Raw genomic sequence first — 15,930 nt, 5'->3', positions numbered from 1 at the left:
ACTTAATCACTTGATTAGTTTAATGCCATATAATTAAGATAGTTCGTTTTTACAGGTAGATTTTTTTCCCCAGAAATTTAAAGCTGGTTAGTTTCTTTGGTTTTCGTAGTTAAGACTTGACTATACAGTGTAAAATTAGAAGCAAATTGTAGAATTATGAGATGGTTTATATGTTTAGCCTGTGTTCAGGTTTCTGCATTATTGTCATACACATTCAGTGTGTTTTTGAAGTATTATATTAAGGCTTAGTACATCTTCTGAGGTTACTTTTTAATATATTAAGTATTCTTGAGTAAGAAGAATTGTAGAAATAACTCTTCAGGTTTCCCTCTAATAAATAAGTTTGTTGACAATGTCTTCTTTTTTTCAGATTGCAAATAGAAGAATCTTCCAAACCTGTAAGGCTATCACAGCAACTGGACAAAGTGGTGACAACTAATTATAAGCCTGTTGCTAATCATCAATACAATGTAAGTCTTCATGTCTATCTTCATTGTGTTATATCTTTGTTCTTAAGTTTTGTAGACTCTTAGGTTTTAAAAGGACATTAGCAGTCATGTACCTGCTATTAGATGCTTGAGTTATCTAGACTGAGGAAAGAATATGACAGTTTGGCAAACATGGAGAAGATGTTCACTGTGTATCCTAAGTTAAACAATGAGAAGAAGGCAACCACTGTTCAAAATATTCTTGATAAATTTTTCAAAGAAATAAAACACTTCATTTTTCAGTGTTTCCAATGTTTTAAATTACAGTGTACTTAATATTAGTTTGATTTTTCCCACTTTTCTATACCTTTATGGGACTTTTTAATGTATCGAGAAGAAATTTTAAGTTTGCAACAATGGTAATTCCTCCCATTGATTATTAAGATTACTTTGCATAGTTTCCGGGAGCCTGGGTGGTTCAGTTGGTTAAGCGTCCAACTCTCAACTTGAGCTCAGATCATAATCTTGTGGTTTGTGGGTTCAAGCCCCGCATCAGGCTCTGTGCTGGCAGTGCGGAGCGTGCTTGGGATTCTGTCTCCCTCTCTCTCTGCCCCTCCCCTGCTTCTTCTCTCTCTCTCTCTCTCAAATAAAAATAAACTTAAAAAAAATTTTTTTTAAAAAAATTGCTTTGCATAGTTTCAACTTTTATGGGCATCTTTATGGTCTCACACTACATGGAAAGTGAGGACTGCCTGTATATGTTTTTAAACCATTTATATTGAAGTATATCTTGTGTATACTATATATATCATGTTATGCTATGCTATGCTATGCTGTGCTATGCTATATACACACATGTAATATGCATATTGTGTACCAGGCGCTTTTCTGAGTGCTTCGTAATAACGCATTCGGTCTTCATACCTGCCCTAGAAAGTAATGACTGCTATTGTCCTCATTTTAGTTGAAGTAACTAATACAAGCTGAGAGGTTAGCTTACTTGAGGTCACACAAGTCACTAATTAACCAGTTCAGGTGTTGAACCCAGGTAGTCTGGTTTGGGAGCCATGCTGTTAAATGTTGTTGCAGGTCATTAACAATACTAAAAGGGCTAAGGATTTTGGGTCTTGAAATACTGGAGATGTAAGGGAAAATATAATGATTTTCTGAAAATACAGTGAAGCCTAAGTTAAGGGCAGTGATACCTTAACAGTTGATATCTTGTGTCCTACTTTGTTGCTTAACATTTGTCTAGATATACAGTATTTAGGAAGAAAGAATCCCTTTTTAAGACTGGCCTTAAGTATACAGATTTAGGTGTCACAGATTAGTATCTGTCAAACCATTACTTTATGATATTTGAGTTATTTTACATGAGAGGTAGCAAATGCCTACAGAGCCAACTAGGCATCTTCAGTGAGCAGAATGCTGAAATTGAAGGTGAAATGGTAGGGACTGTGATGAACTGGAGTGCACATGCCTCTTCTTAAAGACATTCAGACTTTAAAAATTGCTACACTATGTGGATTAAGTAAAGCAAGTCAAAGTTCATTTGCATCCAGCCAGGCTTTCATTTCACAGCCTCTGGTTATGCTTTAGGGGAAACGTAAATTAAAAGAAGAGAACAGGCTGAATCAGTGTCTGATAATCCAAGAGGGATATTTTATGTTGTCTCTTGATTGAGACACGTAAATAAAAGTCTACTTTTCTGGCTTCTTCTTTATCACAGTAAGGACAACAAAAGACCATACTTTCCATAAGCTATAACGAGATCTAACCTTTCTGGAGAGAAGTTTGATAATTTGTGTAAAAGGATATATTGTGTATAAAGGATATATCCTTTGACCCAGCAGTCTTGTATCTAAGGATGTATCATAGAAACCCAAAGCTAGATATACAGTAGTGTTTCTCTCTATTGTTTAAGACAGGCAAAGGTTGGAAACCAGTGTCCAATCTTAAGATTAAATGCTTTAACAGTTGTTATTTTTGGACGGTAGGAGCTAGAATGATTTTATTTTAATTTTCTTCTGTATAAAGTCTTTTTGAATTGTTGGAATCATCATAATGAGTGTGAATTGATTGAATTGTTACAGTGGGCAGTAAAGCTTTTCATTGGAATAAAGGAAAGTAAGAAAGCTAGGAAGGAGTGTTAGTACCTAGCCATGATGATCTCCTACCAAAAGAAAAATCAATCAGAGCTGGCACTTTGCTAGTATCAAAGTTCATATTCTTAGCAGCATTGGCACTATATCCACCTGGTAGGTATAGAAGACATATTCCTAATTCATGTTTTTAGGATGTTTTTATGTTATTTTCTTTTTAGTACAAGTATGAATACATTGTATTCTGAACTTCTTATTGGGACATAATGATAACATCTACTTTAAGACTTTTTAACATTAAGTGGCAGTTCATGGTGTCAACCTTCATTAAGGTTGTCATAGCATTGGTGAGTCATTGTACTAATGTAGTTATAGTAATGAGCCATATAGTAATCTTTGGAAAGATTTTGTTCATATAAAAATAAAGATTGACTATAATCTATCACATTGCATTATTTGAATATTTAGTAATTCTTTTCCCCCATGGGAGTATATCAGATTGAATGGAGGCACCTATGTAGATTTTAAAAACATCCTCAGTATTATAGTATAAGATCAACTATAGGAGTATAAAGCTTTTGTCGGGCACCTGGGTGGCTCAGTCAGTAAAGCGTCTGACTCTTGCTTTTTGGCTCAGGTCATGATCTCACCATTTGTGAGAGTGAGCCCCTAATGGGGCTCTGTGCTAACAGCTCAGAGGCTGCTTGGGATTCTCTGTCCCTCTCTCGCTGGCCTTCTCCCCTACTTGTGCTCTGTCTCTCAAAATAAATAAACTTGAAAGAGTGTAAAGCTTTTGTTATTTTTATTAGAAGGAGACTTTGACTTTTTAGAAGATTGAGAAACATTAACATAATTCAACAAGAATGACTTAGAGGGTATATAATCAAGACATTCAATAAAAATTTTAAATTCAGTATAATGTTGAAATGTTTTCAAACATTTCAAGCATAGTGAACTACATAAACATGAAGTCTGGTATTTCATTGTAACAGTTGAGGATCTTTGAATAAAATTTTAAAGATAAATGTAAGGAAAAAATTTTCTACAAAACTGAAAAAGAGGTTGGAAAATGACATAGATATTTTTAAAACTATATTACTGCATTTGATCAGAAAGAACCCACCTTGCATTTACCCCTGGAACCTTTTCCACCCACCTATGGCACATAGATAAATTTACAAATACAGTTGACTTTTGAGCAATGTGGGGATTAGGGGCACTGACTTCTCCCCCCACCTCACCCTCCACACTCAAATCCATGTATAACTTTTGACTCCCCAAAAACTCAACCTACTGTTTATTGGAAGCCTTCCTGATCATATAAACAGTCAATTAACACATATTTTGAATGTTATATGTATTATACACTATATTCTTACAATAAAGTAAGCTAGACAAAGGAAAATGTTATTATGAAAATAGTTTCTCTTTTATAAGGAAGAGAAATACATTTACAGTATTGTATTTATTGAAAACATCCATGTAGTCCGAACCTGGTCAACTGTATGTAGAACACATACGTAATCATTTTTTTTTTAAATATAATTTATTGTCAAGTTGGCTAACATACAGTATTATACAGTGTGCTCTCAGTTTTGGGAGTAGATTCCCATCATTTCCAAATATTTGAGCTCCCACTTTGTACATGGAGCTATTCTAAGCATTAAATTCAAATTTATTTCTTTAGTTCACAAACTATCTGGGATATAATACCTACCATACTTGCCATTCAGGAAGCATTTACTGAGCCAAAAAGAATATATGATTAGAATTATAATTTAGAATGTTCTTTCCTTCAAAGACTTGGCCCTGAGAACTCTTGCCTTACCTGTAAGGTATGACTTGTTAGGTTTCACTATAAGTGGTTTTCTTGTACCTTACATCTTCATTACATTTCTGAAACTTGAAACCAGTTCATGTGGGTCAACATTTTTCAAAGTTTTGAAACACCAATTTTGTGAGAGTCTTCTGGGGGAAAAAAAAAGAGTTGTGTAAAATGATTCTGTGTTAAAAGAACTTGTAGATTCTGATTATGTTATCCTCTTCAAAATGGACACTGTAATATATTAAAATTAGGGACCTTGGAATTGGTTTAAGTCTATATTTTGTATGCATTTGAACATTAAATTTATCTTCCTCCATCCTCTGAAGTGTTTGTAAAAGCAAACTTTGGGAAATAATGGCTTGTCAAAGTAGGATTTACGGGAGGGCCCATTGAGTGAGGGGAGAAATATTGGAGCTTGTATTTATCTTGTTTTTCATGTAATAAAGGAAAGAAATTGAGCTTTAGAAATACTGTGGATTGACCCTAGCACTCTCACACAGTCCCTGTGCTAGTCATTTTTCAGCAGAAGAGTAGGAATTTTATAACACTGATGGTTTGACAGTGGTACTTCCAAGCACCTCACATTTTCATTTGCTTTCAGCTTTTTAGGGTTGGTGCTAAATTCAGAGGTTTATATTATAGTACCTATTATTAGTTAAACTCAGTCTTAAAAATGAACAAATGCTTTTAAAGTTACCTGTAAAGATAATATACTAATAAAGCACATATATGTGAACAAGAAAGTGGAAAAACTGATGCTTCTGTCTAAAATGACCTCTTTATCAGTCACTGTGTGAGGTAGAAACAATGATGATGTAATCTGACGTGACAAGAACTTGGCCCTGGAATTCCAAAAAGGAAATTAGCAGTATCATTTTAAATGTGACTTGTCATCCCTGTCTTCAGTGATGATTCAGTTAATGTCTATCACGGAAACAAAAACAACTCCAGATATTCCAGCAGGAAGGGATTTAACGTGGGGAATTGGTTACAGATGGTTTTACCAAGACAACGTGGAAGGGCTGGAGTTGGAAAAGGGGGAGGGGCGTCGGTTACCAGAGACGAGGAAGCTGCTGCTGCTGGAGGTGTACAAAACGCACACAAAAAAGCAAAAATCTCCCCTCCTCCTCCTTTCATTCTCCCATTGGCAGGGCCCCAGCTGGAAACCAGCTGGCAGGGGACTCTTGGAAGTGTAACCTGTAGGTCCCCTGCTGCCACCACCCCTGAGGCCTGGGGCTGAAGGCTTGTTGAAGATAGCTGACATAGTGATCCTTACCTTTGCGTGTGTATTGGACCTTAAGTTGTATTAGCTATTGCTGGTACAAAGCTACTATTTAAAAGAAAAAACAAGTATAATTTGGAATTCACCTAAAAACAAGCATCCAGAATGTGAAGACTGAATAGTATATTTTCAGAACAAAACCAAAATGTATTTTACAATTTTGACAAATTAAAGCTTACTCTTAAAATAATGCTTGTTTTTATTTCATGTCCTTAAGTTTTTTTATTTGTGTATGCTTTAAAATATCCATGCATACTAATATAATAGTACATTTTACAATTTACAGATTGACATACATAGAATGAGTTGATATGTTAGATTCCTTCCAGCTCCCTCCATCTCTGCAAGTAAGGATGCTTCTGTATGTGGTTTCGTTGGCTTTGTGGACATCATCTAACATGTGTAAATTTCACAGCCTTCTCACATGTAGTCTACACTTTTCGGCCCTTTCTCATAAGGAATTCTGTCTTCTGTTGTCTAGATAATAGTTCTCAGTGCTAGCTGTACACTAGAATCCCCTGGGAAGCTTTTTAAAAAGAAAAATACCTCCAGAGATTGATTTTAATTGATCTATGGTGGAGGCCAACTATCTTAAAATTTTTCAGGTTTCCTTGGTAATTGTAGCATGCAGCCACCAACTCAAAGAGACAGGAACTTCATAGTTTTGTCTGCCATCTATCCTGTTGGGGGTAGGGCCAAAAATAATACCTGAGAGGAGACGAGGAAGTCTTTTTCCAGCAAACCTAAGGTTTTTAAAAAGAATTAATATTTTCTTGTCTTTATCATCCTCTCTGGCCCCCAGCTTCAAAAAATATTTTTCTTTCCCTTCTTTTTCTCGGCGACAACTCTTGGTCAGAAAGTGATAGAAAATTAGAAAAACTTAACTAAAGAATCATTGTTGGAGGGAGTTGAATGATTACATAAGATTTTGAGGTCAATCCCCAGGAACTAGGAAGAAAATTTATTTTTATGAACATTCTGTTTCCTTCAGTGTGGCAACTAACTATGTTACAGTTGTTGGGTTTGTTTTTGTTGTAGTGGTTTTGGTTTTTTAGTTTTATGTATAAATTTGGAATTTCGCTAAATGAATAATAGATAATTGTAGGACCGTATCATAAAGGCTTATCAGCAGTATTTGCCTAGTATTAGTATAAGTATGCTACATGCTTTGTCCATTTGAATTTGCATACCAAGAACTCACGGACTCTAAAGAATTAATTTCCTCCCAAGAGATAAAAACACACTCTGCAAAAATAGAAGCATTAGGGGTGAGGAGGATCTTTGTAAGAATTTAAATGCAAACCATGATATTCAAGGCTGTCATGCTCACTTCAAAAGTTAAAAGCTTCCACAAAGACTGCCTTGACAAAGCAATCAAAGTATTTCTGCAAACAACAATCTAGAAATTTACAGACATCTGTATTATAGTATTTTAATTGGCAGTGGGTGGCTTTTATAATTGTTGTCAGTGATTAAGGTTTCAGTAATCATGGTTGAGTATCTCTATACCATACCACAATGGATTTTCTACACGTGGTTGCATTTTAGTCTTGAATAATTTGTTTTCTGTTGTGAAAGAAAAATTGTGTATAATTTGTTTGGATTATAAAATGTTCAATTGGAGACTACGTTTAAAGTCCTTTATGAATTGACATTTATTTCCATGCAGCTGGTTGTGCATTGATCTATGGCCACTGGAGCAGATATAATATCGATAATTAAAATGCACATAATAGCCATTTCTGGTCCAGTAACTATCCCACCAGTATATTGTGGTGGCTGCTAACAAGTTAGATATGCGACTGTTTTGAGTGTCACCATTTTCTTACAGTGCCAGTGTGCCAGTATGAAACAAAATGCCCAAAGAGAAAAGAGCTAAAAAGAGAAGAAATAACATTATGTTAACATTATAGTCTTCTCCTTAATAGACTAGTTCATATCATTTGTCGTTTATTTGTAGAATTAATTGTATCTGTACAACATACAACATTGTGAGTACTACAATATTAAGATTGCCATTTCTGTGCTGTTCAGTTTTAAAAAGAAAAGTTACCTCAGGACCTTAGTTTTGTCCTGGGTATAAGGTTAGTCATTAATAACTTAATGACCATGGAAATCATTTCAGTCCCTTTTTATAATTTTACATACATCCACTGGAACTACGTGCTACCACAGAGTAAAATTTAGATTATAAGCCTGTCTTGGAAATTACCAAGCAGAGATTTAACTAATGCTATAGTACAAAAATTTTGTTTCAAAACAGTCTTTTTCTATAAGTTACCCCACAGTACAGACCCTGAGGACATTAAAGGCATGTTCTGTTTTGCTTTTTGTGTTTAAATAAATTAAATTTCTGTTATTTTAGTTTCTCTGATAAGGATTAATATTGCCAATTTGTTGCTGTTATTATTTTATATGCCTGGGTTCTCAGATTGCAATTTTAAGTGTTTTTATTTCACTAAAGTTCGGTTGCACTGCCCATAGATACTGAGCCATCAATAGACACCATTAACACAGCACATTTCTAGTCTCTTTTCCCCCAGATCTAAAGTAGGAAAGCACCAGTGCTGAATACAGTAATTTTGAGGTTGAAGCATGTAAATCAAGATTTTCAAAACGATCTGTGTAGAATTTGGTACTTTTCTCACTACTCATTAACATCGAACCACAACTTAATTTGACCCTTACTCTGATTCTAGTATTGATTTTAAAGTTCTTTTCCAACTTACTCTAAATTCTTACCTTTGATTCAGGCTCTCTTGGATCTGTCATGTGGCTCTGGGGTTGGAACAACTTTGATGACAAACATGTACGAGGTTTTTCTCTCTGCTACCAATTAGAGTATGTGCCCTCTCTGAAGTGGACCATCTTGCTTTATCAGCAGGTTTCTTTTATAGCTCTTCCTCAATTTTTGATGGGGTTTCAGTCCAAACCGAAAATACGTTTAATACACCTAACCTACCAACACCATAGTGTAGGCTAGCCTACCTTAAATGTGGTGAGAACACTCGCATTAGCCTCCCTCCATTTGGGCAGAATCCTCTACCGCCAAATCATAATGAACTGTCGACCATCTCGCGTAATGTATTGAGTACCGTACTGTGGCTGTGGGGGTAGGGGTTCTTCACTCTGGTGATGGCGTGGCTGACCTGGAGCTCCAGCTGGCTGCCGCCGCGCAGCACCGTGAAAGAGCGTTGCACAGCATGTTGCTAGCCCGGGAAAGGATCCAAATTCAAAACTCCACTTACAGTGTCTACTGCATGCATATTGCTTTCACACCATCATTAAGTTGAAAAATAAGTCAAACCATCGTTAAGTTGGGGATTGTCTGTATTTGAAAACATTTTTCCTGTTAATCTTCCTCGCTTCTCCAGGCATTTCACACAAGGAAGAGTCTCCTAAGGGTGGAAGCTGAATGTACCATCGCTTATTTTTACTGTCTCCTGAATTTAACTCTTCCACCTTCTCGGCATAAATTAAAGCTGGGACAGGAGGGCACACAGAATATCATGCAACTGTGGCTGCACGCAGAGAGTACCGAAGCCAACACTGGACCTTTACTCAGTCCTCACTTCCTTGGTAATATTTTTCTTGAGGACCTGTGGCCTCCAGCTAAATGAAATCCCACATCCCACTCAAGCCTATGAGAAGGCAGTAGGCTTTCCTCACCCTTTCTTAATCTGATTATGTCTCCCTTTATTTTTCTAGATCCAAGTTAAGTTTTTTTTATCCCACGCTTGACTAGAGTAAAGGATTATAACAACTTCATCTCCTAGCCCAGACTTTTCTTTCTTTTTTTTTTTTTAAGTGTTTATTTTGAGAGAGACAGAGACAGCACAAGTGGGGGAGGGGCAGAGAGAGAGAGAGTATCCTAAGCAGGCTCCGCACTGCCAATGCAGAGCGGGACCCGGGACTCAAACTCACAAAACTGTGAGATCATGACCTGAGCTGAAATCAAGAGTTGGACATTTAACCGACTGAGCCACCCAGATGCCCCTGGATTGTTCATCTTAATACAAAACATAAAACCATTCAAATGAGGTGCAAGAGTGGAAGGGGGTTTCAGGATGCAAACTAAGTACAATTGTAAACAGGGAACATAATATATTTTAGACATTGCTCAACAAAGCAGGACTTAAAATAGTAATCCCTTAAGGCATTCCATGATATTTCTCTATTTGACCCAAAGACATTCCTGCTTGGATTTGTGTGTTTTGTCCTGGTGTGTCAAGCTTACTTTCTCCATGATGTGCCTATTCTCTTGCTTCTATCCTTCTTTTTCTTTTTGTTAAGTAAGCTCTACACCCAAGGTGGGACTTGAACTCATGACCCCGAGTTCAAAGGCTGCGTGTTCGACCAACTGAGCCAACCAGGCACCCCACTTTTGTCCTCCTTTTGATCCTAGAGAGAGAAAATTTTTGAATGGACCTCAGGTCCATCCCTTTGGGGCTTTGCTGTCTGTTCATCTCCCACTGAATTGGGACATACACTGTATTTCTGCCTTTGCCCTTAAATGCATGTTTTCATCCGTTTTTTACATCTTCCCCATATTGGGAAGACTTGGATCTTCTCCTTGGTCATATGTGGCTGTGGTCTATATCTTCTCCAGTCTTGCTTCTGACTCTTCTAGTCACACTGCTCTTCTCTATTTAACATCAATAGAAACTAAGTTTTATCTCTCTTATAACAAATCTCTATTGTAAAATATAGAGAGTAAGCCTAACTATATGAGGGTGGCATTTATGCAGTGATTTAGCTGTAGGTTTTGAAATAAGTTTCTTTCTTCCTTCCTTCCTTCCTTCCTTCCTTCCTTCCTTCCTTCCTTCCTTCCTTCCTTCCTTCCTTCCTTCCTTCCTCCTACATTAATTCCAGTTGATGCACAGGAGAATGTTCTCTGCCAGCTTTCATCGAGCCTGCCTTTGTTTACTAGGTGGGCTGCTATATATGTGTGTGTGTGTGTGTGTGTGTGTGTGTGTGTGTGTGTGTGTGTGTGTGTGTGTGTGTATATATATATATTTCCTCTAATATGCTTTATGCTTTATCACAGTGCCTTATTAAAATGAAATGTTTCTTTAAAAAATTAAAAGCTTGGTCGTCTGGGTGGCTCAGTGGGTTAAGCGTCCAACTCTTTCTTGATTTTGGCTCAGGTCTGATCTCACAATTTGTGAGATTAAGCCCTCTGCCGGGCTCTGTGCTGACAGCATGGAGCATGCTTGAGATTCTCTCTCTCTCCCTCTCTCTCAAAATAAATAAGCTTATTTTAAAAATAAAAAATAATTAAAAATTAAAAGCTTAACCAGCTGAAACGAGTGAATATAAGTTGCATGTTTTCAATGAAGAATACGTTTTTAAAAATTCTTTTGAGTACAGCTGACACACAATGCGATTAGTTTCAGGTGTATAGTTTGATAGTGATCCCACTTCTCTGGACATTGTGCTGTGCTCACCACAAGCATAGCTACCATGTCACCATACAGCACTATTACAGTATCATTGACTGTGTTTCCTGTGTCCCACCTTTTTATATATATATAAATGTTCACTTACTCATTTTGAGAGAACAGGTGGGGAAGGGGCAGAGAGAGAGAGACAGAATCTCAAGCAGTCCCCTCAGTATCAGCACAAAGCCCGACTCAGGGCTCAAACCCACAAACTGTGAGATAGTGACCTGAACTGAAACCAAGAGTCGGACCCTTAACCTGTTGAGTCACCCAGGCAGCCCCCCATGTTATACCTTTTATTCCCGTGACTTACTCATTCCATAACTGGAAGCCTCTTATCTCCCACTCTCCTTCATTCATTTTGCACATCTCCTTCCCCTCTTCCTTCTGGCATGTCTAGGTCTGATTCTTTTTGTTTACTCATTTGTTTTTTTAGATTCCACATAAGCAAAATTACATGGTATTTGTCTTTCCAGTCTGACTTATTTCACTTAGGATAATACCCTCTAGATCCATCCATGTGGCACGATCTCATCATGCATAATGATGTGACCTGGTGACTGCATAATATTCCGTTGTGTATATATTTTTTTTCTTACCATTTGTCTGTTGATGGACTCTTACGTTGCTTCCATATCTTGGCTAATTGTAAATAATGTTGCGGCAAACATAGGGATGCATGTATCTTTTTGATTTAGTGTTTTTCTTTGGGTACACAATAGTGGAATTATTGGATCATGCAGTACTTCTATTTTTAATTTTTTTGAGGAACCTCCATACTGTTTTTCACGGTGTACCAATTTACATTCCCATCAGCAGTGCATTAGAGTTCCCTTTTCTCCGCATTCTTGCCAACACTTGTTGTTTCTTGTCTTTCTGATTTTAGCCATTCTGACAGGTGTAAGGTGATATCTCATTGTGGTTTTAGTTTGTATTTCGCTAATGATTAGTGGTTTGAGCATCTTTTCATGTATTTGTTGGCCATGTGTATGTCTTTGGAATAAATGTCTGTTCAGATCTGCTTCCCATTTTTTGATCAGATTGGGAGTTTGGGGGATTATTTAAATTTTTTTTTTGGTGTTTTAAAAGTTCATTATATGTTTTGGATATTAACTCCCTATCTAATATATCAGTTTCAAGTATCTTCTCCCATTGGGTAGTTTGCCTAATAAAAAGTAATTTTGGTGGCCCAGTTAGTTAAGCCTCCTACTTCATCTCAGGTCATGATCTCACGGTTTGTGAGTTCCAGCCCCACGTCGGGCTCACTGCTGTCAGCACAGAGCCTGCTTTGGATCCTCTGTCTTCCTCTCTCTCTCTGCCCCTCCCCCACTTGCACTCTCTCAAAAATAAATAATACATTTAAAAAATTTTTTAAGTAATTTTTTTTTTTTTTTCACAACTGATGAAATCTCTAGAGGATAACACGAGGAGAAAGTTTGTACCTTCTCTTAGTGCCACTGCTTTCAATCTAGCATGAATAAAGGTACATAGAACTACAGGACAAACACACCATTTGATCCTAGAGTGTCATTTTTATTTGAATGAGAGGTATTTTATTTTTATGTTACAAATGAAGGTGTATTATACAGCTGAATTTAGAGTTCACATGAATTAAGATAAAATGGAGATTTGGGGAAAATAGTTTGCTTGTGCTTTGACTACTGAGTATGTATTATTACCATTTTCTGTTAGTAAGCTTACTTCATTTTATGTGTTCAAGGAGGTCACGCAGTGCCGGAAGGAGAAAAGGCCTCCTGTCACTGCCTACATTCTTTTCTCTTTACCACTGCTTTTCAAACTTTTCACTTCCTAGAGAACCTCTTCATAATATGCCTGCTTTTTAATCTTCTGTCTGTCCCAAAAAACCTCAATTTTGAAAGATGTTACCTACCGAACTGTTTCTATTAGATAAACTATTTTACTGTATTTTGGGTAATAAAAACAAAGGAACTGCAAGTTGGACTTTCTGATCACCATGAGCAAATCAGTAGCCACACTGATTTCTAATTTGGCACAGAAGGGCTATTTGGGGGCAGATGGAGGCATTATGTAAAGCTTTTGGAAATAATGAAAGTGGTTTACAGATAGCATGTTGATACCTCTTAGAGCCTTCAAGTTCTGAGGAGCCCCAGGAGCAGTCTGAACTGCTCTTTAAACTGTAGCCTTACAGCTTGAAATTAATCATATTTTTGGGTGATAAAAAGAGAATGCCTATATTTCAGAGTGAGAATGTTGGATTGATGCCTTTATTACTTTTGCTTTTTGCACCTAGATTGAATATGAAAGGAAAAAGAAAGAAGATGGAAAACGAGCTCGAGCTGATAAACAACACGTTTTAGACATGCTGTTTTCAGCATTTGAGAAACATCAGTATTACAATCTTAAGGACTTGGTGGACATCACAAAACAACCTGTGGTATGTATATGCTCACATTGATCCTTTAAATATGTCCTGCTTCATTTCGATGACGTTTCTGAAGAGAAGGGTATCATATATGAAGAAGTTCACGTGCACCTATGCTAATGTCGGGGTTTATTTCAACACTCAGGAAAGATGTCTTAATACAGGTTATTTTTTGGTGACATCAGCTTCATTATTTTAGATTTCAAATACATTAATGTTAATAGTTCCATATGAAGATAAAGTAGATATACCCTTCTTTTGATTGATCCCTTGACATCAAGCCTAGTCTTTCATTTGTTCCCCTGCCTCCCTCCAAAAGCGCTCAGCTTCTTTCATATATTTGAAAATGTGCCTTCTAGAAGAACTGCATTCCTTTAAGAGCCATACTGATTTGTCATGATGAGGGTATTCATCTCTGTCTTGCGGGTTTGTTTTTTTTTTTTAATCAAAATTTACCTAGCACTAACATTAGGTCCTTTTACACTTGAGCTGTGTACTACCCCAGTGTTGGTTGAGGTTGTGGTTGGGTTGGTCTGTTCTCCATTTTTAAGGAAAAATTTATTAGGTTGATGTTTTAGAAAGTTTGTACTGCAAATAATCATTTTTCTATCCCTGCTCCAGACTTGTGCCTATTTGCTAACAATTTGTATTTCTAATCCATTAAAACACTGGTAACAAATAAGGAATCCAAATCCCTTTTCTCTAGTCTTTGAGTCACATTTCCTGCTGTTTCACTTTCTTACACCTAACATTAGCAAAGCAGAGAATTGAATTGTAACAGTATTTATTTATAGGGTTTTAAAAATTAAATGGGATCTCTTTTATTTTCTGTCCTTTTACACTCTGACTTATTCAAAGCTTTAGGAAATAACTTAGGAAATTTCAATATTGATGGTAGTTTTCCCATTTCTGCAGATTTCACTGTTACATTTCAATCTTTCACTTTTTTATTAAGAAATTAAATTCCAAAAGATCTAAATACTTTTTTTTAATAGGAGGCAAGTGCTCATGCTGCCATTATCAGCTCCTCTTAACGACTTCACTCCCTTCACCATCAAAGCCTTAGACACAGCATTTCAAACTAGATTTTTAAAAATTGAAATAGAATAATTCATTAGCTAAGCTGTGTTTTTTCTACATTTAATGAAGTTTATCCTTGTGTCATATATATATATATATATATATATATATATATATATACATACACACATACATACATACACACACAAAAAGGCCATTCCAGAAGCTGAATGCAGACAGTATATTCTCATGGAATAACACACACACACACACACACACATTAGATATAGGAAAATAAGCATTTGTATGTAGAAGGACATTTAGATGATACTAGAGAAAACAATTTCTTTGCTTCCCAATTTCTTAACGTGAAACAACATACTGTTTTTTTAATCTTTTTTACTTTTTTTAATGTGTATTTATTTTTGAGAGAGACAGAGGGTACGAGTGGGGGAGGGGCAAGAGAGAGAGAGGGAGACACAGAACCTGAAACAGGCTCCAGGCTCCAATCTGTCAGCACAGAGCCCGATGCAGGGCTCGAACCCATGAACTGTGAGAGCATGATCTGAGCCAAAGTGGAACTCTTAACCAGCTGACTCACCCAGGGGCCCCAACGTACTATTTTTAAAATTCATTTTGTGTCAGAGAAAAGGAATAACTAGTATTTCTCTCAGTTTTGGTGTTTCAGATAATTTTTATGTAGAGGTGCTCAGTGAATCTCTTAAAATAGAACTACTTAGGGGTGCCTGGATGGCTCAGTTGGTTAAGCGTCTGACTCTTTGTTTTGGCTCAGGTCATGATCTCATGGTTCGTGAGTTCCAGCCCCATGTCGGGCTCTGTGCTGACAGCTGCAGAGCCTGCTTGGGATTCTCTGTCTTTCTCTGCCCTCCTCCACTCACTCACTCTCTCAAAAATAAACAAATATAAAAAGAAAGTGAGAGAAAGAGAGAAAGAAGAAGAAAGAAAGGGAAGGGAAGGGAGAGGAGAAGGAAGGAATGAGCTGCTTACCTCATGGTCAGTAGATGGGCTTTAGGAGATCCAGCAGTCTTCTGAATATGTGCAAAAATATGTGGGTTTTTCTGGGGAGCAGATCATAGTTAATATCAGATTCTCATAGAAGGTCTGGGAACCTCAAAGAGCTTGTGAACCACCGATCTAGAAACTAAATTATTTTATAATTGTCTTATTGTTTAGAGGCAATTTGCCTCAGCAAGCATAAGGTTCTTAAAGGAGGGTTGTGTATTAGTCATATCCCTAAATATTCATATGTTCTACAATGTAAACATAGTAGAAATCCAGTAAATATTAGATGAATTGGTGGATTCAGATGGATTCGACAGGCCTCATGTCATTTTTGGCAAGAGAAGGAAGACAGAGAGCCAGTCTCAACTAAGTGTAGAACGCCAGGGTTTTAGTTATCTCCGCCTA

General features: G+C 36.8%; 1 protein-coding gene across 1 annotated transcript in view; it reads left to right on the top strand.

The window, feature by feature from the left end:
* Nucleotides 1-15,930, top strand: part of GTF2F2 (general transcription factor IIF subunit 2) — a 155,282-nt gene that overhangs the window by 126,524 nt on the left and 12,828 nt on the right. Inside the window, exons 6-7 of the mRNA XM_047079975.1 lie at nucleotides 371-470; nucleotides 13,351-13,494. Of these exons, the coding sequence (XP_046935931.1) occupies nucleotides 371-470; nucleotides 13,351-13,494 (244 nt within the window). The remainder of the gene's footprint in view (nucleotides 1-370; nucleotides 471-13,350; nucleotides 13,495-15,930) is intronic.

This window comes from Lynx rufus, unplaced genomic scaffold (genome assembly GCF_022079265.1).
Source record: "Lynx rufus isolate CCGP_SWC_20201006 ecotype Redwood Valley unplaced genomic scaffold, mLynRuf1.p SCAF_1, whole genome shotgun sequence".
Classification (NCBI taxonomy): Eukaryota; Metazoa; Chordata; class Mammalia; order Carnivora; family Felidae; genus Lynx; species Lynx rufus.
Note: the sequence above shows the minus strand (reverse complement) of the source record. Positions and strands in the feature narration are given on the sequence as shown.